At 41.0% G+C, this 24,975-nt stretch overlaps 1 protein-coding gene across 3 annotated transcripts; it reads left to right on the top strand.

Moving 5' to 3' along the window:
* The first annotated feature begins 11,823 nt into the window (after positions 1–11,823).
* LOC134041437 (myosin regulatory light chain 2, smooth muscle minor isoform) lies at positions 11,824–23,426 on the top strand. 3 transcript variants are annotated; one of them, XM_062488257.1, is made up of 5 exons: positions 11,824–15,522; positions 16,366–16,397; positions 20,370–20,567; positions 20,728–20,889; positions 21,944–23,426. In XM_062488257.1, the coding sequence occupies exons 3-5, from the start codon at positions 20,384–20,386 to the stop codon at positions 22,114–22,116; spliced, it is 519 nt and encodes a 172-aa protein (XP_062344241.1). In that variant the 5' UTR covers positions 11,824–15,522; positions 16,366–16,397; positions 20,370–20,383; the 3' UTR covers positions 22,117–23,426. The 3 variants fall into 3 exon arrangements, with proteins under 3 accessions (XP_062344241.1, XP_062344233.1, XP_062344222.1); XM_062488249.1 differs by having other exon boundaries at positions 11,825–15,522; positions 16,362–16,397; XM_062488238.1 differs by lacking the exons at positions 11,824–15,522; positions 16,366–16,397 and adding an exon at positions 18,098–18,902.
* The last annotated feature ends 1,549 nt before the right edge of the window (positions 23,427–24,975 follow it).

Below are 24,975 nucleotides of genomic sequence, written 5' to 3'. Positions count from 1 at the left end.
CATTCTGTAAATAAAATGGAGATACAGTGTAACAGCAAAATATTTTGTATTTTGCCCCTAAAATTTACACACTTTCAGATCTAGCTTTATTATGCGATAGTATCCACAACTAATTTCAAATCACTTAACTCCTATTTGAATATCAAAGTACATATTTTAAATCACTTGGAGCTCTGCAAGCCTCAGAATCCCTGCAGCACTCTGTATCCACGTGTATTTTGTCACATTGGTCTTGGGAGAGACGCCCTTGGGAAATATTAGTTCTGTCTTCTCCAAATTGGAGCTACAAAGCGCTGGAGATCAGTTTGTTTTTCTCAATGGGAAAGATTAATTTAGAATAGAACCTGGCATGACAGAACAAAAACCTTTCCAGACTGTCCACTGAAGTTTTGAGAGCTACAGCATCTTGTAGGGGGCAAAAGCCAAATTCCACAGTATCCCAATCCATTTCTTTCATTTGAGTATAATCTTAAATAAATCTAGCAAAACAATTTTTGGACAACAGAGGCTTTGAGAATGTGTGTTGTCTTCTGGAGTTTGCTTTAAAACTTGGGTCCAGTTTTCTGAATGGATTTTTATCAAGGAAAAGAATCACTTTAGGAAGATGTGCTCTTGTCTGTTGTACTCCAACTAGCCTGCTTCATAACCCAGCAACAGCTTGAGTGTCCGGCCTCACACCTAAAGAACCAAGTACAAGACTACTGTCTCCTTGATATGGATAGAAATTTTTCAAAAAAGCCTCTCAATCTACTGACTGTTTGTCCCCAGATCGATTTTTCATCATACAGAAATATTTGCATTACCATTATTAGCAATATTTATTATGCAGCGTCTCTCTAGAACTGAAAATGTTGCATAAAAATGTTGTTGCTGACAGCATTTATTTTACTTTGTAACATTATAAAGGTTTCTGTCCATAATAAGACCTTACCCCAAGAGCATATAGCAGATTCCTGGAGCTATTCCAAAATAAAATTCTTATAATTTCTTTAAGTAAGTGCTTTTGGCCCTTAGATGCTTTTTGAATTCATAGTATCTCCTGTCATTTTAGTCTCCACATGGAAACAGATGATTGTTAAATGATGACCCACATTTTATAATTTTTTCCAAAACACCACAGATTTTTCAATACCTTTATTCCAATATTGATGAATAGTTTCTAATACCATCATTGTGTTTAGCTTTGTACCTTGGAGAGGCTGGCCAAAACACCTTGACACGTGATTGCTGAAGGACCAGAGTTGTAGCAACTGCAGATAACCCAAACCAAGAAAATGTGACTGAGGTATAATATCTGAGCTCCTACCATTTGAGTTAAATAGTTTTAGCAGGATATTGGCCAAACAGGGGTGCTCAATTCTTGGGACTGGGGCAGTGGGATGAGCACTGGCTGCCAGGTCCTGATAGAGCCTGTGGGGAGCTCCCATGGTCCCTGGAGAGCACTAAAAACAGTAACTTTGTGGTGATGGTCACCTCCTTTTCTGTTATCCACAGCCGGTGTAACTGAACTATTTTGTTACAAAGAAAACTATCTGTAGACATCACTTTACTGAAGTGCAAGCTACTACTGCAATAATACAAAGCAATTACCTCAGGTATTACAATAATAATTTCCATAATCATTCAGGCACAGCTAACATAAATGTACCCAGCACACAAGAACATCTTTCATTTTCTTTGTCCTCACACTAATTGGCGAAATACTTTTGAGTCAATCAAATGTTTCTTTTAAAAGAAAGGATGGTGGCTATGTCTTAATAGAAGAAACAAAAATTGTTTTTAGCTCTTTAGTCATCACACTTAGAAATTATGTCTAATATAACAATTTGGCTCAAACAATTAGAACAAAATTTTGAGGAAAATTTGCATCAGAAATTCATAGGTTGCTTTATTCAACACTCCCTGAAAGAAAAACCCTCAAATTTCAAACATCAATTATGAGTAACAAAGTCTTCCAGAACCTGAGGCTGAATGCAAAAAGACCTGGTGAAGACAGAGGTGAACATTAGATTGTTTAGTATTTAAAGAAGAGAAGGAACAGAGATTAGAACCTGTTGGGTGAACATGCAAGTCAGAGATCATTTTGGTAATTATTTCCTAGGTGTGATTTAACTTTAAATGAAGTAGTTGAAACATCAACAGCATAAGCTGCAGCACCAAATGATTATGAGACAATTGCCAAACCCACCAGGACATTTCATAAATATTCAAATTAATTGAATAGTTTTTTCAGTAATTTAAAATATCTGCTTAGCTGATGACTTCAGGCTCCAGTGCAGTTATATTCCACAAAGGCAGCAGTATGTTTAACTCTGAAATAGATTAATCCTGATTTTTATGTGATGGGCCAATACTCTGGTTTCTCTATCCATGCTATAGGACAAGTTTTTTTCATCTCTGAGCAACTTTAAGTTTGGAGATTCAAAAAAAAGGGACTGGCATGAACTAAAATGAGATGCTTCAAAGACTGGAGGGTGAGATCAGTTTTCTGTCTGATGATGGTCAGTATTGGATGGTTCAGGAAAACATGCAAGAAATCAAAGTGGACAGGTCTGCAATATCCTTTCCAGGAGTTGTTTCACCTTAACATTTGTTGCTTAACTAGTTTATGATCTTACAGCTCAAGTGACTTACAGGAGAAGTTGCAGTGGCTTAAAAAAGCCCTTTATTGGAAAAAAAATTAAATACTACTTACAGTAAAATTCTAGAATTCACTATAACACTAGTCCTACAGATGAGAGCTCAGCCTTTACTGACTCTGAAAATCAGCTGGGATTTGGTTATTTTATAAGATGTTGAAAGTTTCTAGTTCCTCATTGTCTTTTTCTTGATACAGCTTGTTCTTGGCTTTCTAGCAGAAACTGTCAATGTCTCATTAGCACATCCCTGCCTCTTCCACTGAACACCCCCTCAGCTGGACACACCAACAAGGTGGCAGCAGTCTTCTCCCCTCAGTGACTGGAAAGAAGTAGAGGACCCGTGCCTCATTTCTCATGACTGCCATTCACAGCCCAGCATCATTATACCCAAAGAAATCTTCATAATTCAGTGTAAGGTTAAACAACAGCAGCAAAATGTGAGTCCTAAACTAGCAAATCCATCTCCTCTGGCTCATTTAGCCACAATAAATTTTAGAAGTACTCCTCCAAAATACTGTGCCTCTGTGTTCCACCAGTGAAAAGCAATGACTTCTGGGGAAGTGACCTACAGCTCTTTTCAATACTTCCACCGATCAAACTGCAGTGATGTTTAGAGGAACACATATACCAAAGAACACTTTTACCAAAGAGCACTTTTACCAAAGGGGCACCCACTGGCTTGCTGGGGCTCCCAAGGAAAAACAACCATGCCTTCACTGCCAGAGTGAGAAACTGTGACTGTAGGTGGTGGAACCAGAAAGAGGTACCAAGAACAACTTACAGGGGAGGGAAAGGCCAAGAAGGTGGTGACTGTCAGCTATTAAAATATCCTTCTCTTCCTATTCAAGCAGCTGGCTTGGAAAGCAGAACATCTTTTTTTTCCCCCTGGTAACAGGTATAACAGACAGGTTTATCCATAAGAGATTTAATTATCTAAATCCAGCTCTGGTGTATCTCTGGCAATACAAAGCTCAGCACAGGACTTTTCCACCTGCTATTTACCTAGCTAATCAGTTTGGGGTGAGTTTTTCAGAGAGCCCTGATCTTGGCACTATATAGCTAGTCCGAAATGAACTAGTTAATTTAAATCTCCTTCAGATATATCTCTAGATAATGTCTATGTGGGCATAACTAATTATTTTTTCATCTCAAGAGCTTGAGGTCATCGAGGCTCTGTTAAAACCCAAATGGTGCTATAAAATGAGGCACAATGTTCACAATGAGAAAGCTCAGCCTCCTAATGAAAACACTTAATTATGAGGCACATAGGGCACTATTAAGTCAAGGCTGTGCTTATGCAGCCTTAAACCTGTCCCTGTGTCCAATTATTTCTTTTTTTTTTTTTTTATTTCTAGCATTTCTCACAGTAAAGAGAATGACCACATCACTTTGATGTGGAGGCACACTGCTCCCTCACTCCTGTGTTACTTTTAAAAACTCTTCTCTTGCTTACTTTTCATATACAAATTTTCAATTTGCAACACCACACTGCATGCTGATGTTGCTCACCAGTATTTGAGAAAAAAGTATATGGACAACATAATGATGATATTTGGCATTTCTTATCTGGTTACATATATATATACATATTATATATATATTATATATACATATATTATATATATTTATATGTATAGTTAATACTCCCTGCTCTGGTGAGATTTGGACTGCTGCATCCAGCTCTGAGGCACCAAACATAAGAAGGTCATGGACATGATGTAGCATGTCTACAGCAAGGCTACAAAGATGATGAGAGGGCAGGAGCACCTCTCCTATGAAGACAGGCTGGGGTTGTTCAGCCTGGAGAAGAGAAGGCTCTGGGGAGAGCTTACAGCAGTCTTCCAGTACCTAAAGGGGGTCTACAACTCAGATGGAGAGGAACTTTTTACCAGGGCTTGTACTGGCAGGACAAGGGGGAATGCTTTGAAGTGAAAGAGGGCAGGTTTAAATTGAGAACTCACTTTACTGTGAGGTATTATTGTCACTTTAATGAAGGGATGGGACTACTGTTGTGCTAAAAACAATTTATTACTCAGATAAACAACAGCCACAAAGGCCATGAGATATTAGAGGAGCAAGAATTTGGCCATAGCTCAATGTAGTCACAAGTTCCTTCTTTACAAGACAACATATAACATTCTAACCCAATGGAAAGTTGCCACAAAGTTTATTTGTTTTTTCTAACCTCTCACCTTTACTTAATTCTGCCATGCTGCATATACTTCTATCCAATGGGCTACTACTACATGTACACACATATGCTTCTATTATAACAAGTAAACTCTCAGCTTCCTCTATACAATTACATTACTACACTATAAAATTCTTCATCATCTTACTCAATACAGTTTCTTACTTACTTAAGGCATATTCTTACTTACAGCTATAGAAATGTAAGTTTATAATTTCTCTGTTTAATCTCTGTGTACTTTTATTTTTACATCAATCCAAGCTTCTTCCAAGGCTGCAAATCAAACCCTTCAGTATCTGTAGAAGTTTCTGTCTGTTCATTTCCTACGTAAGGGTGATAAGGCACTGGAACAGGCTGCCCAGGGAAGTTGTGGATGCTCCATCCCTGGGAGTGTTCAAGGCCAGGTTGGGTGGGGCTTTGAATAACCTGGTCTAGTGGAAAGTTGTCCCTGCCCATGCCAGGGGTGTTGTAATGAGATGATCTCTAAGATCCCTTCCAGCCCAAGCCATTCTATGATTCTATCCCAGGAGCTCAGTTTTTGAGACCATTCATAGGTCTTAAAAGGCTAAGATATGACATAATATGGCAGAAACAAGTGATATAGGGACCATTTTGGGGTGCAAAACAGAGGCTGTAGCACTGCTGAGTGTACAGCCCAGCCTGTTCTGCATACTCAGCTTCTCATCTACAGTATTTTTCATTTGGCACTTGATTTAATAATATGAAATGGATGTTGAAACAAATCATTGCCCAGCTGACCTATGAATCCTTCTCTTAAAAATCTTTGTACTGTTTCACACCAGCCACTTTGAATCTCTTCCACACTTTGTCACTACTTGATCTCTGAACTGCACAAAGATTTTATATGAGCTGGTAAATTTGACAGGCATATGTAACAGAAATTTATTCAGAACATGCAAATCAAGAGGGGTAAACATTCTCTCACTCTCTTTTTTTCCCCTGACTCTGGTGATGATTACTGTTGCTTTGCATAAATCATAGAAGGGCTGTGGGAGCTGGAGGGATACAATATTCAAGCTTCCTGTCTGAAGTAATTTGTCAAAAATCTTCCATGTACTGATGTGCTTTCAAAGGAATTAAGATATTGTATGTCATATCTTCCAGTTGTTTTATACTTTAAACATTAGTTTATTTAACTTTTACTTATAACCTTGGATTTTTCATCAGGTCTAATTTTCTTGTGTCAAAACTCTTCTATGTAGCACCTGTCATGGCCATCTCAGCTGAACTGTATTTCCTTTTATGTTGTAAATTGAATCCCTTTCCATTCAAAATAAGAGTTGTTTGTTTGATTGGGGTTTTTTATCCATGTTGTGAATATTTAAAAAAAAAATATTGATTTTGCCCCATAACAAATTATTTTCTTAACATATTGAGAAAAAGTCAGGGAGACTGCAAATAAAAATTAAATTTATTTTATACAAATAGTCCTTTCTTCAAAGCCATCAAAGATCAGTCCAGCAGACAAAGAATTTCATGTGGAAACTTAACAGAAACCCATCGGCAATATGATGATTTGCAAAAGGAAGAACTGCTTTTCTCCATGCCTGTGATTCCTGTTCTTGCAGCCACTGGCTATTCTGAAATATTAAGTAAATGTGAACTGGAAAAACCCTGCTGGAGGTTCTCACAGATCAGTAAATGTCAAGCAGTGAAAGTAGGTTGAGAACAAAAACATCCTCCACATTAAAAAACAAAAGAGCCTTGAGAATGTGATTAACTTCCTGTTCTTTTCTTGTTTCCAAGTAAAACCTTCACCCAATGTCTGTGGCAAAACATCCCCATTTTTGCTGGCCAGCTTGGTAATTTGATACTGTTCCCTTTATAAACCATAGGAATCTGGGAGATTTTCTCAGTCTGTAACCACCACAGCTTCATGGTGCCCATGGCTAAGAATCAGAAGGTTTTGGTTCATCTTTCTTCTCTTTTATATTACTATTGATCAAATTATTCTGTGTTCTTCCATTCCTTTTTTCTCTTTTTCTTCCCTTTTCCAAGAGTGTTTTGCTCTTCCAAGGATCTCACCTGACTGTAAAAAGCACCGATTCCTAAATTTTCCTTACACCACAAGGAATTACTATTTCAAACAATGCAATACCAGCAGAATTTCTAAATCCAGCTGTACTTTCATTGTGGTTTACAGTCACACTTCTCTCCAATGAGTCTGTATTGTGGGCAGGAGTATAAGACCAATCTTTTAAGATACTCTGTTTAGTATGTCTGAAGTAAAATAAGAGTGGTTATTAATTTAATTGGTTTGCATTTATGCACTTGGAATAGTTTTCAGTTGCCAAGAAAGTCATTACTGATCTTAAGCAGAAAAAATCCCACTAGGAAAATTATTAAACAATTAAGCCTCTGTGTAAGTGAAAGACATCAAAAATTGGCTATGTATTTTCATTTATAGAATTGCTGGTGACAGAGAACAAAGTGTGCCATCATTTTATTGTCATCACTCTATTTGTCATTATTTCTGTCTAAATAGCCTTCTGTTTGTAGAAATTTGCATACTGTTTTACATCTCCATTTTCATACTGCTAGTCCAGCTAACAATTTCTAGTAATTACTATCAACAGACAGTACAGCACATCTAAAGGTGATTTGGATCTACAATGAGAATCACAAAAATCACAAAACAATTCAGGTTGGAAGGGACCTAGGTGGTCTCTTGTTGATCCTCCAGTTGAAAGCAGGGTCAGCTGTGAGACTGTTCACAGCTTTGATTAGTTGAGTCTTAGAAAACTCCAGCAATGGAGAGTGCACAACCTCCCTGGGCAACCTAACCTGTGCTAGCCCTTGTCTTGTTTAACAGCTGAGAGACAGGAGTGTCATCCATACATCCCCTCACAAATTTGGGGGCTTTCCTCCAGAATCCTACTTTGATTTTTCACTTGTCTTTTTAAAAGACTTTGACATGTTTGTGGCTCTACAATCTAGTGTTTAAACTCCTCCAGACACTCCATTGCCCACAGGTTGTCTGTCAGCACTCTGAAAGTTGTGGAAGAGTAACAATAGACCATTTTGAGATCTGATGACAGATTTGTTTGTAAAATCTCTGCAGTTTAAGCAGTGCAGTTTCAGCTGTATTTTACTATTCTCTTTACTGTTTCAGAACTGTTAGCATCAGACCCAGCCCTGGAGCCAGTAGTTAGTTTATCAATGAAACAAAGCAAAATTATTTGCTCCATTACACAAGTTTCCAGTGTCTAACTGTGGTTGCAAAGCTTTCCTTCAGTTCGAGGTCTGATTTTTGACAGTGACAGGCTCTAACAATGATTTAAAGGGTATTTTGACACTGTAACCAACTTGCTTAATTTTCTATCTCCCATCCTTATTTCCCTAAGTCCTGCTTCTCAAACTTTGCCTTACACTGGAAAATCGGGGCACAGCTCAAGTCAATGGGCTGGCAGTATTGAAGGAAGCAGTTGGTGGAAGTTGCTGAGGAGAACAGGGTTCCCTGCACTCAGTTGTGTGCTGACACCAAAGAGGAAGCTTCTCCTAAGAAGGCAAACCTTAACATCTGGATAATCTCTGGACATATCTCATTGAAATGTTAATGCTACATCACTGCTAGATTGTCATGAAGGCTCACAGAGTTACAGACATTTGATATGATCACAAATATGATGCCCAGAAACACGGCTGAGTCTTTAGCAGCATGTCCAGATAAAGGATGTGGGCCTCAGAATAAGGAAATTATCTTTCCAAAGGTTCTGAAAGAGCTGCATATGAAGCTGAAGTGGATTCAGTTTAATGACCCACATGAAAGAAGATGATCTTCACACTGGACAGGGGCAAGGATAAGCCACTGATAACACTTGTCAATGTTAGAGACAGGCAATCTGTATTTGCATTATTCAACACTGAAAGCTCTGAGCTGGACAGATATTGCACACTGTGAAAATGTGAAGCTGTAGCAAAAACAGGCATTTAAAAATTTGTCTCTGTTCACCAAAATTGCTGAAGAACATTAATTTTCAGAGTACTGCATCTCTGAATTATGTGTATAACTGATGGATCATAGCTCTTTATTCTGAATGCAAGCTCAGACTAGCTAATCAACCACATGGTTATTTGCATAGATCAGTGAAAACTGCTGAAAGCAATATTGATATTCACAATCTCTAGCAAACATGGTAATGCTTTATTTGTTTTTAGCTTTTCTTTCTAGGTGTCAGATACAAGCATAATATTATTTCCCTGAAAATAATTTTAACGTAATAAGATGAAACCAGCTGTACAATTCACAAAGCTCTCTAGTTTTGATCCCTTCTTAGCACAAGTGCTTAAAACAAGCTTGTAATATCAAATCAATTTTGCAATTCAAATAATTTTACTTAGGAAAATCAATTGCCTGGGAAAAACATATCTTGAAAATCCCAAAATAATTCAAGGAAGAAGGACCTGCATATCAGGGCATTACTGCTCCAGATATAATACTCAGGGTGTTCAGGAACTGTATTCACTAGGTGAGCTGCACATACACTTAATTAACAGCTACCTTTTAATTATGGTGGACTTCAAGTTCATGGGAAACTAAAGGTTCATTCATGATTGTTCCAACTAGGGCAAGCAGATGGAGGGCTGACACATCTGAAGAGTCTCAAGGAATGGTCTGGCACTGGCACCAGTCTGAGTGAGCACAGGAGGAGTTACACTCTCCCCTGCCTTTTATTATTCAGTGATCCCTGGCTTTTCAGTCTGTCCGTGGAGGTGGAGCAACAAGGGGATACTACATAAGAACCAAATATGTGCAAGATTTACCAGAGAATACAGTTCTGGAAATGTTTTCCAGACTACAGTCATCTGAGTCAAATTTCCAAACATTAAAATCCTGCTGCATAATTGCCTTTGTATTTTCTTTTGTAACTGGCTCCTACTTTCCCTGTAGTACAATGAATACAGATCTGCTTCCAAAGTGCACTTGCAAACTATTTCGTACTTAAAGCTTTTGAGTCATGATCCCTTTACTGCTGCATGCCAATGTCTTATTTTGAAAGTGGTTTCTCTCAGAGTTTGCTCAGTAGAGCAGGTACCACCTCTATGAACTGCCACTATTGACTTTGCTGGCTAAGGAAGATGTTGCAAGCAAATTCTCTGCAATAACTGGAAAGCTTTACCTGGGTTTCTCCTGCTCACCTTGTAAGGCTGGCAGTCATTTGAAACCTGCCTGGGATCTGGTGTTAATAATTCCACAGTTTTGTCACAGAATTTTGTCTTTGGTTCTAGCATCCTCAAACACAAATAATCCTGTGATTCACATTAGCTGCTCCAGTTCAAGAAGATGCAGCTATATCGTCATCTTAGTTTTATCTTTCCATTACTCTTTAAATTGTTCCGAAAAATGTATTATAAAAATCCTTGTCAGCATGTGTTCTTACTAGCTGATCTCACTGTTGCTGGTAGCAAGCTGACAGTGGAGCAGAAAAGTCTCTTTTGCCCAGGTACTTTCTGCTTCTGAATTACTTGTAGTCATGGTTCCTCCAGCATCCACCCTCTGTGTGTTAAACTGGGCTAGATGAGTTATTCAGAAAACTACACACAGAGGTCTGCACTCCTTAGGGGTAGGCACACACAGTACATGATCCTAAAATGCCTGCTACCATAAATTCAATCTCTATCACAAGAGCTGCTGCTCTTCATGGCCCATGACAGTGCTAACCCAAATGGATATGATTCCTAATCTTCACCAAGAGATTAACAGTGCCAGGTAGATAGCCTCTAGAATTATCATCTCTACAGACAAACACACTTTGGATTAATTAGAAACATTCCTATAGATAACAGCATAATCTTTGTAGGAAAAATTAGAACATAGATATGGACCCACAACATTCAGAATCATTAGATAAAGTTATAAGCATGTGGAGCCTGGAGTTCACGTGATTCACTGTCTTACAAAGCTGATACCAACCCAAGGACTAAATGTGCACAGCAAAATATATGAGGCACATCTTTGTTTACTTTTTATAGCCACATGCAAAAACAGAGGGGGAAGCATTTGTTTACTAGATAGGTTTTATCTTCTATGACCTGGTCCAAATTGGAGCCCATTTGATGTCCATTTATCACCTCCTGGCAGTTCTTTGAAGTTCAGCCACACTTCTGTTGAAAAAAAACCAATTTATTTAAACATCACTTTTCCTCTGGCCAAAGCCCAAAGAAAATTAAAGTAAGCTACCTGGGAGAGATCAAATTGAATAGTTGAAGCATATTTTCACATTGTCATTTTATGAATTAAAGTTTTAGGATATGTAACTTGCAGAGGCTGAACTTGAAAGTTCCAGATGCCAATGGGATTTAGTGAAAAATCCTTGTGATTTCCAGCACAGGAAAGACAAGGACATGCTGGGGCAGAGATCCTCAAAAAATTAACTGAGGACTGGAGCACCTCTCCTTTGAAGACAGACTGAGAGAGTTGGAACTGTTCAGCCTGGAGGAGACTGGCGACAACTTAGAGCAGCCTTCCAGTCCCTAGAGAGGGAAGAGAGAACTGGAGAGGAACTTCCTGCATGCGGCGTGTGGTGATAGGACAAGGGGAAATGGCTTCAAACTGCAAGAGGGCAGATAATAAGAACATATTGGTTATTAGGAAGACATTATTTCTTGTGGGGGTAGTGAGGCACTGGAACAGGTTGTCCAAAGAATCTGTGGATGCCCCATCCCTGCCAGTGTTCAAAGGCCAGGCTGGACAGGGATTTGAGCAACCTGACCTAGTAGGACACCTTGCGCATGGCAAGAGGGTTGGAACTAGACAATTAACATTAAAGGTGCTTTCCAACCCAAATCACCCAATAATTCAGTAATTCTATTCTATGATTTGCCGAGCTCAGCGGAGCCCCAAGGGCTGGACTTAGCCGCACACCGACTTGATGGCATTTCACAGCGTCCCCCCTCTCCTGCTCCTGGCGGTAGCGGAGCCGGGCTGTCTCTCGGGTCCTACCCAAATGCGGAGCTCCCCTTGCTGGTGACAGCCGGTATGGGACCGGCTCCCGGCTCCGAGCGCTGAGCAGCGACACAAGGAGTCCAGGTGGGAATTCCACATCGAGGTGAGTGAATCATCCTCAGTGTCCCCAGAATGTGTAAGCAGGCGGCTGCGGGCTCCGGTGAGGGTGCAAGTACCAGCACCTCTGGCTTCTTTACAGGAACGCAGTCACGTCAGTGAGGTGCAGGAACAAATCGTTTCTTTGTGTATGGTGCTTTGCTTTTATTCTTTGAATACCACTGAGTTGTCTGGGGATTTGTATGACACATGAACTTAATTCAAGTATGCAGTTCACTAAAGGATCCTTTTCCCACTAAAATGCATCCTCACAGAGCAGACACACTGATCAAGAGGAGCGACATCATGGCTCTTTATATGGACATGGTCGGGATTTTGGTGGCTGCAGACTCTTCTTGGTAAATTCATCTAATTCACTTTAGGCTGCCCCTGCCAGCCTGAATTACTTTATTATCATTTCCATGGAGGGAAATTGTATTCGATGTAAGAAAGAATAACAATCTACACTCAGAGTAAGGTGTTGAGACTGAGAAATTCCCAAGCAGTGTATAGAACACAGCAGTGGAGAGCTGGAGCATGAAAAGATGTGGAAGATGCAAAATGCAGAGATGCCAGAGGCCAGGAGAGCCCGGGACAGCTGATCCTTCCCCACATACGCCACCACAGAGCTGGGCAGAATGCCTGCCAGGCAAGAGAGGAACCTGGTAGCTCCACTAAAACTGAATTTATTGCAGTGAGTCTATGCACACAAAACAAAGGCATCACTGACCCAGAAGGATTAGCCTAAGTCTAGGTATAGTCAAGACTGAGTTTAAAAGCAGCCTTGTGATACTTCTTTCTTTAGGGAAATCGGGCCTCTGAGGAAGGAGCAGGTTTATCACTTTAAGGCAGATTCTAAAATTACTTAGGTGTGCAAATATTGGAAGCTCATAATGCAAACTTCCAAGTCCCATTGGAAGTAGACTCCAAAATGACGTAACTTACTGACAATCCCTTTACATTCCCAAACCTTATCTTTAGCATTTATAGTGGTCTAGATCACTTGTGTTTCAATTTCACCCTCTGTAAAGTGAACTCATGGCACTTTTATACAGTAGAAGGAGGTTTAATGAGAAGAATTATACAAATGAATAATGAATTTTTTGCAACTCGTTAATTATCTTTTTCTGGAAACAGGGTTGCTCTTCATGAGCCAATATTACTGCTGAATTACTTAAACGTTACGGAAATCTACTGAGTCAGTTTCTCCCTGCTTCTCAAAATAAAAGCTTGCTCATGTTTTCCCACTAAGAAATTATTCAGAAAAATAATTGTAAAAGGTTAATCAACTATAATGATTTAGAGTGTAGGCCAAAGTCCTCTGTGATTGGTCAATATATTGTTACTCATTATGTTAAATATTAAACCAAACAGCTCCTCGTATCCAGGACTCTCCAGACACATCCCAAGTATGAAGGATTATTCTGACAGGTCTTCCTTCATATTCCTTACTCACATTTTAGGCTTTGCTTGCTATTTCCCTTTTTCCAATTTCACATAAGCTAAAATATTATTTTAGTATAGGTCATAAAAATTAACATTGAGCTAGTATTGTACTAATTTTTGAAGGAAAACATTAGAAAATCATTGCCATTCTATTATTTATTTATTTCTTGGATAAAAATACCTTCAAATATATAAATATTCTGATTTCTCCTCATATCAAGGCTAACTTGGATAAACTACACATCAATTTTGCCACTGACTTCAGCTGTGGAAGCAGTGGGTTATAGAAACATAAGAAACAAAGACAGAAAAAGTGATGCAGAGCATGCATGAGTTTTGTATGCAGCATGAAGAATGACCAGTTTCTGGATCACCAGAGGAAAGTGTGTCTCAGCTTCCACATTGGAGCTACTCTGCAACAGAAACTCACATGTTCAGAGTCAGGAACTGCTTGTTATGACACAACAGACTCATCCCCAGCAGGCAGCCTGCAGCATCCTGCCAGCGCCCAGGGAAAGGTGGGAGATGTGACAGCAACCACTACAATTCCCTATAGGTAAAAAATACTGCCAGCAGTAGCAGGAACAGGGAAAACTGCAAGAGGCTTTTTTGACTCTGCAGATGCTGAGCAGAGATGTTCCCCAAGAGCTCTTCTTTCTGCCAGGGGAGCCCATGGAGGCTCACACCTCCTGGGCACTCAGTTAAGTTCATTTCCTTCAAAAAAGTCAGAAATACGGGTAATCTCTTTAGTGCTTTCACAGACTATGTGACTGTACATACAGTTGCAAACTCTGTAAAAATTAACTAAGCAGAACCAGAGGCAAAGTCATAAATTAGGCCACAAAGGCAGTGGCTGTGATGTCTATTTGTTATATGATACTGTTTGTATCTTTGAGCTGTGGTCGCCATTTTTTGGATGATGTTTCTGTTCATCCCATACTTCTCTTCATTTCGGCTTAAAAACATTATTTACTAGGAAAAGGTTCTTCTTGAGGATGGCTGGGCACTGAAACAGCTCCCCAGGGAAGTAGTCACAGCACCAAGCCTGACAGAGTTCAAGGAATGTTTGGATAATGCTCACAGGCACATGGTGCACTCCTGTGCAGGACCAGGAGCTGGACTTTTATTCTCCCTGTATGTCCCTTCCAAGTCAGGATATTCCGTGATCATCTGAGAATCTTTGGGACACAGCAGCACCTGCTGAGCATGCAGGACAGTGCTGTACCATGTGTGGGGCTGCTTCAAGCTGCCAAGTCCATCAAGGAGCACCTCTCCTATGAGGAAAGGCTGGCTCTTCTCGGTGGTGCCAAGGAGTAAGATGTACAGGAAGCGCCGCCTGAATACGGGGAATAACTTATTTACTGCGTAGGCAACCACACATTGAAACAGGCAGCCTAGACAGGGTGTGGAATCCCTCACTGGAGATGGTTCAAGAACCGTCTGGATGCAATCCTGTGCCGTCCATTTGAGCAGAGAGGCCGCACAGATGACCCACTGTGCTCCCTCCCAGCCTGACCCATCCTGTGCCTCTGCAGAGAATCACAGTGTTACCGGCTCCGCCCCGCACAGCGCTGCCCCGCACAGTGGAGAGCAGCTGAGAACAGGACTCGTTCCTCGGGCAGAAAGGGCAGGCGGGGCAGGAGGCCGGGACGAGCGTTCAGGGGCCGCAGGAAGGCCCCACGGCCGCGGGAAGACCCCACAGCCGCGCAGCCCCCTCCGAGCCCCGAACAGTAGCGGGGCGGGGCGGGGCGGGGCGGGGCGAACGGGCACGGCCCCGCCCACCGGCGCGAGCAGGAAACTCCCGCCGTTGCCTTACAAGGGCAGGCGCGCGACTCCCTCCGCCCCGCGCCCTTGGAATGCGGTGACCACACCGCGCTGCACCAACGCGTCGCCGAGGGAGGGGCCACAGAGGGTGGAACGGCTGGGTTCGCGGCCGTCTTTCTCCCTCAAGGAATGAAGAGGCCCCAGGGAAAGAACGCGAAGCACTCGGGCCGCCGCGGGTCGTCTCCCCGGCACGGCTTGTGGCGCCTGGCAGCCGAAGCGATGAGCGAAGCCGCCACTTCCCCCTCCTGCGCAGATGGTCTCGCCCACAGCTTCCTTCCTGCCCGGCGGGGCGGTGGCCGCTCCGCTCTCCGGAAGTGCCGCTCCAGCCGCTCCCCGCCGGTGCCGTCTGCCGCCGCCAGGTGAGTCGGGGGGCTCTGCCCGCGGGGCCTGGGGCCGGGGGTCCGGGAGGGGTGGAGCGGTGCCGGGCCGGGGATCGCTTGCGGCGTCGCCCGCCGCGGGTGCATCTCCCCTCGGGGCTCCGCTCGGTGCCGCTGCTCTTGACGGGGATCCGCCCTGCGGGATGGAGCTGGGGGAGACCCCGGCTCCGGGCCCCGCGACCCCGCCCTGTGAGCCGGGCAGGGCCCGACGCCGCGGGGACGAGCTCCCTGTGCATCATTTGAGAGAACTTTTATTAAAAGGTGCTGTTTGTCTCCCTACCGGAAGGGCTCGGCTGCCTCCCGGCCACATCGAGCTTCTGCGGGTGTTGCCTCGGCTTTGTCAGAGCACGGGACGGGCGGGGTTGGGAGCTGCTGCGGTCGGCAGAGGGTGAGGTGGTGGGACGGGGTCTGTCCCTTCCTGCGCACGTTTTGGAATAACCGTACACAGGGGACTGCGTGCAGTGGTTCCCCGGCTCTCAGAACCACAGAGTCAATTAGAGAAGACCTCCGAAATCATCGAGTCCTGTGACTGACCGCCATGGGAACTGGACCATGGCACTGAGTGCCACGTCCACTCTTCACTTTAACATCTCCAGGGATGGTGATTCCACCACCTCCCTAGGCAGCCCGTTCCAATGTCTAGTCACCCTTTCTGTCAAGAAGTTCCTCCTTATGTCCAACCTAAACTTGGTGCAGTTTAAAGCTCTTCTCTCATCCTGTCACTTGTTGACTGGGGGAAAATCCCCATTTGGCTACACCCTATTTTCAGATGGTTACAGAGAGCATAAGGTCACCTCTGAGCCTTATTTTCCCTTTTGCAGACAGGCTGTGTTGACTCCTTGGTGCTGGATTTTGAGGTAAGTGTGACTCCTGTACAAGAGTTTTGGGAAACTTTCTAGTCAGGAGTGTTAAAGTGGATTTTAAGACTGGGTGGGACAGCATAGGGTTTGGTTTTTGCTAGTTTGCTTTTATAAAGTGTAATCTGCTCTTTATTGAGCCTTGACACAGATCTGCTGGAGAGCACCTTGCTCTTATCTCTTCCTGTTGCCACCCAGATTATGATGGATGTGTGGCTGTATATGATGCTATAATTCAGTACATGGATAGAACTTGGGATTTAGCTTTGAGGTTAACTTTTGAGTTTGATGTTCTGTCTTAGTTCATGTAGAGACTTTCTTGGCTATGGGTTTGGAGATTTATTGTGTGGTGGTTTGTTTTTTTTCAGTGATAGATTTTGCAATTATTACAATATTCACAATTTTGAAACATGAGAGTGTTTTCTAAAGCATAACTGCCTCTGAACTGGTTCAGCTTGCACCACTGTTAGTGGGCTGTGAATTTTCACAGCTTATTACTTGGCTCAAAATTTTCAGTTGCTTGGGTTTTTTTATTCTCCAAGGGTTTATCACTTTCCCAGAGGAAGGGACCACAAGGTGACTCTCTGTGCTTCTGTGGTTTGATATCCACTATAACTGAATAAATGACAATACACAGGCAGCACAAAGCAGCACATTGCTGCTACTATCCATTATTTTTTTAATGTGTGAAAATCTTCCTAAAGAAAGGTTACGTTTTCAGAAATACCTTATGATGTGTCCCACAGGTAAGGTCTTACATTTGAAGTTTCTTGGACAGCTTACAAAACAGGGCCCAGACCATTCAGTGCAGCATAGTATTAAACAACAGGGACTAAACCTGCATGTCATGACTTGTATTATCTAATGTGGAATATTACCACTTTTTATCCACTGAAATTCTCTTTGCAGCCTATACTAACCCTGTTTCAATTACAAAAGCATTAGCTTATGTCTGGGTCTTTTTGTTGGGTAACACAAAGTGCAAACACTTTTGGAACTTTTAAATCATAAATTGATCTCTTTAGCTAACTGGATTGATGCCTTTGGTTTTCTGAGCATGTTCCAAAATATACCACCCTCTTTCTAACAGAGATTCCTGGAGCAGAGTTCAGTGTTTCAGGTATAGCTGCACCAAACCGGTGCTGAAGGGCACTGCAGTCCTGTGGGATCTGATGTTTCTCTGTAGCTAGGCTGACAGCTCTTTTGGACTGGAGGAGTTCCCAGGCCTGGTTCAGAGAAATTTAGAATACAGTAACGCAAGCATTGTCACTTTTTTCTTTTTTCTCTAGTAAAATATTCTCTGATAGGTTAATGTTCTCAACAGAGCTGAAAAGAAGGTGCTGACAGTCTGCTTTTGTTACCTCCTTTTGCTTAGGATTGAATTGTAGGCAAGAGAATTGCAGGTAGTGGCTTGCTGGGAGCACTGCCTTTGCAGCACTGATGCCTTTTCACTGGTCCTAAAATTACAAGCCAGACATAGTCAGGAGATAAAAAGTGATTATAAGGATCCTTTATAAGGTGCACAGCACAGTGGATGAAAAAGTGCTGAAGATGTGTACTGTAACAAGTGGATACAATTTTATATGTTCAGCAAATTAGCATAACTGACATGAATCCCCAATTAGAGACATACATGATGAGGTAATTCCCCCTGGTTCTACCCTTTTCTAATGCCCCCCCCCCCCTTTTGCCCCTTTAGATAGGAAATAAACTTTGTTTATGAAAAAGTTTTGACCCGGGTACCCAAAAAATCTAATGGACCCTCAGGCCTCGGAGCCACGGAGGAATGTATTTTGTCTTTCTAAGAGAGTAGGTAAAAAGCTAGCTATGAATACAATAATAGGCTACAGAGCTGCAAATATATATGTAAAGAATTTGGAGATATGTAAAAGTAAAAAGTCAAAAATCAATTTGGTCAGCATCAGCACATGCAGAGTAAACTCTTTTGTTGACTTTGAATGAGCCATAAAAGCTGCATTATTTCAGAGAAGAGTTATTCAGATATAGTGTTTGGCTTTATTTTGGATAGTGGAACTTCTAATCAATAATCCAGAGTTAAGTGAGAGCTTGCCTGAGGGTTTTTACAGCAGTAAGAAAACCACCGAAGTTATGCACAACCCTTGGCTGCAGCTTGAAAGCAAATTACCTTTGTTGTCAGCTGTCTACATAAATATCTCGAAGTCAAGAGTTCACGTTTATTTGTTGCAGTGTTGTGGAGGCCAGACATCTCGGGTAGCTTGTGGTTAGTGAGTGCAATGAAGAGAATGTCTGCGTTGTTGGGCAATGTGCAGTTGCATTTCACGGGCTATTTTTAGTTCGGGACATAATGGTTTGTTTTGTACGTCAGATGAACGTTGTAGATGCACGTAGGATTTAAAAGTGTGGAATTAGCAGGGGAAATCAGTAGCTGTCTGTGTGGACAGACTGAGAAGGACGTAACCATGGAATTTCCTTTTATGATCCAGATGCTTGGTACATCCTGTCAGGTATCTAATACAAAGCAAGGTAAAATATATTTCCTTTTATTAAAAAACAAAAACAAAAAAACCCCCTGCTTTTTGCCTGCATATAGGGTTGATTGTATAAGGGAGTTAGTTTGCTTAATTTTACTCCCTTTTTTTTTGAGGATGAATCCTAGTTAGTGCCTTCAGTCTTGCTTTTCAGGAGTCTTAATAGAAAATAATCTTTGAGCAAACTACCTGAAAAAACAGTCAGAACTGTGCTATGACTCTGATTAGCATTGCATTTCTGACCAGATAATTTGTTTCCAAGTTATAAAATAAATATGTGGTGTAAATTTCAGAATATTGATATTCTTGCAATTACAGGTGAAGTTTAAATTTTTTTTTCTTTCAGGAGACACTTGCTACAGGTGCTTTCTGTAAAATTCAGAGCCAAGGATGGAAGGGTATCTGGTTTGCATAACACTTTGTTTGAGCATTATGAGGGATTACAGCAGTATGGATTATACTTCAGTTTTAGCTAATGCAAGCAGATTTTACAAGACTTTTGGAAACAACATTAAAAAGGGTATAACTTCTGATGCAGAAGCAATTTTGAGGGCTTTGTGTTTGCCTTTCAGTGAATGACTCAGCTTTTTGAGTTTGTGCTGTCATACATTTAGTTGGAACATTACATGTATCTTCCCAGATAAAGGGATGCAGTTAACATAAAAGCCTCACTTCTACCCTGAATGTATTAGTGCTATAATATGTAGTAATCTACCATGTTTATTTCTTCATTTGAGAGCGTCAAAGAAAACAATGACACTGGTATACCTGTGATACGTAAAAGTTTATAAAAATGCATAAACGTTTCTAAGGGTTAGTAGTTTAAAAGAAACAGTCTTTACATTTTTGTAGCTATTATGCCTTTAATTCATTTAAAGAAGAGTATGCTAGCATTTGCATGTGTTGTATAGTAGTTCCACTGTGTAAGGGAATAGCACTGTAGAGCTTTTGAACCAAGTCGGGACTTTCAACAGCAGCTAGTCTAGCAAAATGCTATTCAGAATCTAAAATACATTTCATCCCCTACAAAATGTTAGTTTAGCATACTGTCTAATCTGTTTAACCACTGTGCTAGTTTATCAGCACATATCCTTCTATGTCAACATTGCCTCCCAAATTCCCAAATACGTAGTCATTTTAATTTGTTGAATATGAAGGTGGAGTATTGAATCAGCAATAAAAGCATTGTGTGAGTTTCATTTCAAGAGCTGTTATTTTATTTGGGTTTTTTGATGTAGCCTGCTATTGGCCTACAGTGCTGGTCTCTGAATCCTCAAAGGCTTTATTCTTTAATAGCAAGTGAAGTCTGAAAGAAGATGGAGCAGGACATACTGAAATAAATGTGTATTTCGGGATCTATGCTGATAACATGAAACTTAATGTCCTTCTACCCATCCTTCCCCCAAGGTCTTGCGGTGTGATTTAATGAGGCTAAATCTTGAATATATTTCTGTCTCCTTAGAACCAACGGCCACCATGTCTAGCAAAAGGGCAAAGACAAAGACCACCAAGAAGCGCCCTCAGCGCGCCACTTCCAATGTATTTGCGATGTTTGATCAGTCGCAGATCCAGGAATTCAAGGAGGCCTTCAACATGATCGACCAGAACAGGGATGGCTTCATTGACAAAGAGGATCTGCACGACATGCTCGCCTCCCTTGGTAATGTCCCTTTGCTGTCCGTGCTTGCCAGGCAAATTGGTGCTGCCAAAATCAAAATACCGAGTTTGGGATCTGAGAGGTGTCTCTGTTTGTATCAGCACTACTGACATTACTTTTTCAGTTTGAAAGCTGAACCGAGTATGAATGTCTTCGTTTGTAGGAAAGAATCCAACGGATGAATACCTAGATGCCATGATGAATGAGGCTCCGGGCCCCATCAACTTCACCATGTTCCTCACCATGTTTGGTGAGAAGTTAAATGGCACTGACCCCGAGGATGTCATCAGGAATGCTTTTGCCTGCTTCGATGAAGAAGCAACAGGTATGTGGGTGGAGCAACAGTGTCTGTTACTTCTACTTCCTTCTGTAACAATAAATACTTGTGTTCATAGAAGCAGTGATCAGTTTTTTAACTCTGAAAATTTTAATTTCTGCGAACTGGAAATCATTCCTGTATCCTCATGTGCTAAATTTGCCTTTTTGGTCTCTGTAGAAGTTTCAAATTTCTTTGAGTTCATTCTGTTGTTCATGACAGCAGAAAGTATAAAAGGTGTTGATCGGAAACCGTGGTGTTAATGTATTCCCAGCTTAAAATTCACCTTTGGGGCTGCTTTTATAAGAGGAATCATTGTTTTCAAACCTGTTGTGCTTTTATGAATATTTTTTTTTTTTTGTCAGAAGCTTGTATCCACATTCCCTCTGGTAAGCTGCACTAAAAGGAGAAGAAAATAAATGCAAAAAAGTTCTTTTGTGACTCACAGATGTGTTGCTAGAAGCTATCACAAGTTATACAAGCCTACTTGTTTAATAAACCATGCCAAAAATTTATTCTTTGCAACCTGTCTGGTAAATCTGAGTTTTACCATTGACTTAAAAGGAATTTGAAACATTGTAAACTTCCCCATATTTCATGCAGTTGTTGAATGTTAATAGTCAAGTTCCATGACTTTATTTTTTTTTTTTGGTGGTTTTTCAGTAGGAATTTTCAAGGTAAACAAATCCTCTTTATGCTTTTTAAAATGCTGAGTTGTTAGAAGGTTCTTGGTACTGTTGGGAGTATAGACCTGCTGTTGAGAAGGATGTCCAATATGAATACTGATAAATTTTTATATTCTTTGGAACACAATAGGCAAAGCATATAATGGACTTTGTTTGAAGTAGGGGGGACCTTTCAAACTGAGATGCCTGATCTGATTGAATCCTAGTAATTATTTTGCAGTTTTAGTAATAGGCTTTAATGGTGTTGTTTTCATTTGGCAGACAAAGACTGTAGGTACCTTTAATTGAGGGGAAGAACTCAAAGAATGGAATTCTCACACATGTATTAGCAGATAAATGTAAAAATTCCTCTTCTGTCCTCCTGCACTGTGCTCCAGGGTTCATCCAAGAAGACTACCTGCGGGAGCTGCTGACCACGATGGGAGACAGGTTCACAGATGAAGAGGTGGATGAGCTGTACAGAGAGGCCCCCATCGACAAAAAGGGCAATTTCAACTACATCGAATTCACGCGCATCCTGAAACATGGAGCAAAAGACAAGGATGACTGAGCACATCCCTGGATACCTGCAGATTATCTCAACATTCATGTTTATGTGTAACGGTTTCTTCCTCATAGAACTTGTTGCATGCATTTAGCTCCAAAGCTTTTGTCTTTTTCAATCTATTTATCTATTCCAGGCCATTTAGGCACATTTGCACCTGTAATCAGACTGGAAGTGGGGAAAATATTGTGAGGGAAAGGCTACAGGACAAACATTCCCTGGAGTTGATAGTCCAGGAAAATAATCTCAATGTTTCTGGTTTAGCTGGATTTTTACATTTTTGTAATAAATGCCATTTTGAAATAAAGATTGCTATATAGATAAAATACCTCAAAATCTTTTGTGAAGAATGACATTTCTATTATGCATTTACAAATGCAGCTGTGTTCATTGCATTTTCCTTGCAGATGCAAGGCAAGCTAGAAAACTCATTTTCATAGTGTTTTGTTCAGTGTCACAGGGTTCTGAAATGCTCCTAGCAGTAGCTGCTGGCATCTTTAAAAATGCAGCTGCAGAAGTCTTTCATCTCAGGTTTTTGAAGTGGGATCTGACTACTATATAAGTAGTTAACTAAAGAAATGTTTAGGGAAGATGGTTACAATTTCCTCATGGGCAGCAGAGAACATGCCCAGCTTTTGTTTCCTTTTAATACTGCTGGGTTTTCTAGCAGTACTTTCATGTCTTAAGTGTGCATTCTTCTTTGCTAAGTAAGGGGGAATAGGGCATACTTTTTCCCTTCTGCTGAAGGAAGTTTGTGCAAAGCAATCTGTGCTAGCACTAATTAATAGCAATACATGGCCAGAAAACTTACATAAAGCTTCATTTTTCTACAGCTAATTCATTTCTATGTGAGAATATATGAGCCAAGTAATTCTGAGAATTAACTTGGTAAAAGCCTATAGGTGCTAAAGTTGCTCTCACTTTCTAAAATATCATTCCTCAGTTATATTGGTAAGATGGCTTTTAATCAAGCACAGTCAGTCATTCAGAACTGGTTGTGCTGATGATGTCTCAAATACATAGAAAAGAGGGGGTGGTTCTGTTATTTTTTTAGATATGACCATGCTCTTCTGTGTGCCTCATTCTCTTGGCTACTGCAAGTTAGAAAGCAGAAGAATTTATTTTGCCTATGTATTTTTCAATTAAAATAATGACCGCTTGCCCTCAGCTGTATCACACAACTTAAGACCCCAAGAAGTAGGAATTCAGCAAAATGAATTGTAAAGGCTCTTATGGCTTGTCCTGTAAGGTGGGTTTGTCTCCTTTCGTGTGTGATAGCATGAAGACTTGGTTACTTCATCTTGTTTGTGTTTCCATATGGCAACTCCAGGAGATACTCTTGCTTCAGGTTTGTAAATAACTTGACAAAGTATACTCAGCTGGTGTACCTGGACTTTTTCTTAATTTTTTTATTCCAGGGTGTTTTTTTCTACTTACAGGCTTAATTAAAGCTGAGTTTTCAACCATTATTTTCCCAGTTTTGTTTTATCTGCTAACAAACTTAGTTTTTCTCCTACCCACATTATGTTCTACAGTACTTCACGTTGCCAGAGCCACTTCTTTTTTGGCAAGTTTGCTTTTTAACTGTCTTGGTGCTCTTCAGTAATGGCTGCTGAATTATTTCTCTGTGTGACACCTGCAAGGTTCTAGGAAGTAGTTTACAAGTATGCATGGAAGTTTTCACCAGCAGTGCCCATGTGACAAAGACAAGAGAGTGGAGATTTAGGGAACTGTCCTGTTGAAATGTTGGTATGTAGCATTAGGCTGGAGACTGAGTTATGCTGTCACTTTAGACTGATCTTGTCACCTCTGTGCAATTCAGTACTATGTGCATACATGGAAGCAGCCTGCTTGAAGGACAGATGTAAGATATTGATTATTTTTTCCCTTCGAGTGTCTAAATGGCATTAAGATTCAGACAGCAGTTTACTTTTGTTAGGAGCACTGGATCCCTAAACCCTTCTTTCCTGATCCTGTTTTGTTTGTAAATGTTACACAGAGTAAGTGGCAGGTGTGCCAGCTGGATTTTTCTTGCTGGAAATAGTGGCTTTAAAATTGTAAAAACGAGCTACATGAAAGAGAACCTGGTATCCTCCTTGAGAGGAAATTGTCCACTTCAAAAATATTCTGTACTGCTGCTCTTGCTTTCTGAACAGCCAGCTGAAATGTGGGGTGTAGCTGTTTTGTTCCTTGTCAGTCTTGGATGCACCCTCTGAATAGATGGTGAGGTAGAACTGTACAGATATAAAGATACCTACTCAGGAAGATGTGTTACTGAGAAAGAGTATCCAAGGATGTGTGAGTATAATGGCAACCTTCCAAGTTCCAGTTTCCCTGTTTGTTTGTTTTTGTTTTGTTTTTTCTATTGTAGGAAACCAGTTATCCTGCAAGTGGGCACAAACCCCTTAACTGCTGAGAGGATACAAGGCCAACAGCCTCAGCCAAGAGACCATATAAGAGCATCAGATGTGTTTTGTAGCTAGGCAGGGAGGAATGTGACAGCTGAGGTTACGTGCCGAGAGCTGTAGGGATGTGTCATCAATAATTCACTTCCAAAAATAAAAATAACTTTGGTCACTGAAACAGCTTAAAATTCTGATGACTTAGCCTTAGCATTTTGCAGTCAAAATCTTGGAACCTAATCTTTTCTCCCTCGGGGTTCATATATAACAGTCTCCAAGCTCCACACCAGATTAAGCTTATGATGAAAAACTATTTTCATAGGCCCATGCACACATTTATAGTCTTATATCTACAGTGATCTATAATGCCTTGTGAAGCACTACTGAAAAGCAGTGATTTATTTTACGTGACCCACTTACCCTGTTCTAAGGCTACAAACTCAGAGGTCAAAATTAAGCCAAA

The sequence above is a fragment of the Cinclus cinclus genome, chromosome 1 (assembly GCF_963662255.1).
Source record: "Cinclus cinclus chromosome 1, bCinCin1.1, whole genome shotgun sequence".
In the NCBI taxonomy this organism is placed as follows: Eukaryota; Metazoa; Chordata; class Aves; order Passeriformes; family Cinclidae; genus Cinclus; species Cinclus cinclus.
This window is presented reverse-complemented; position numbering and strand designations above follow the sequence as displayed.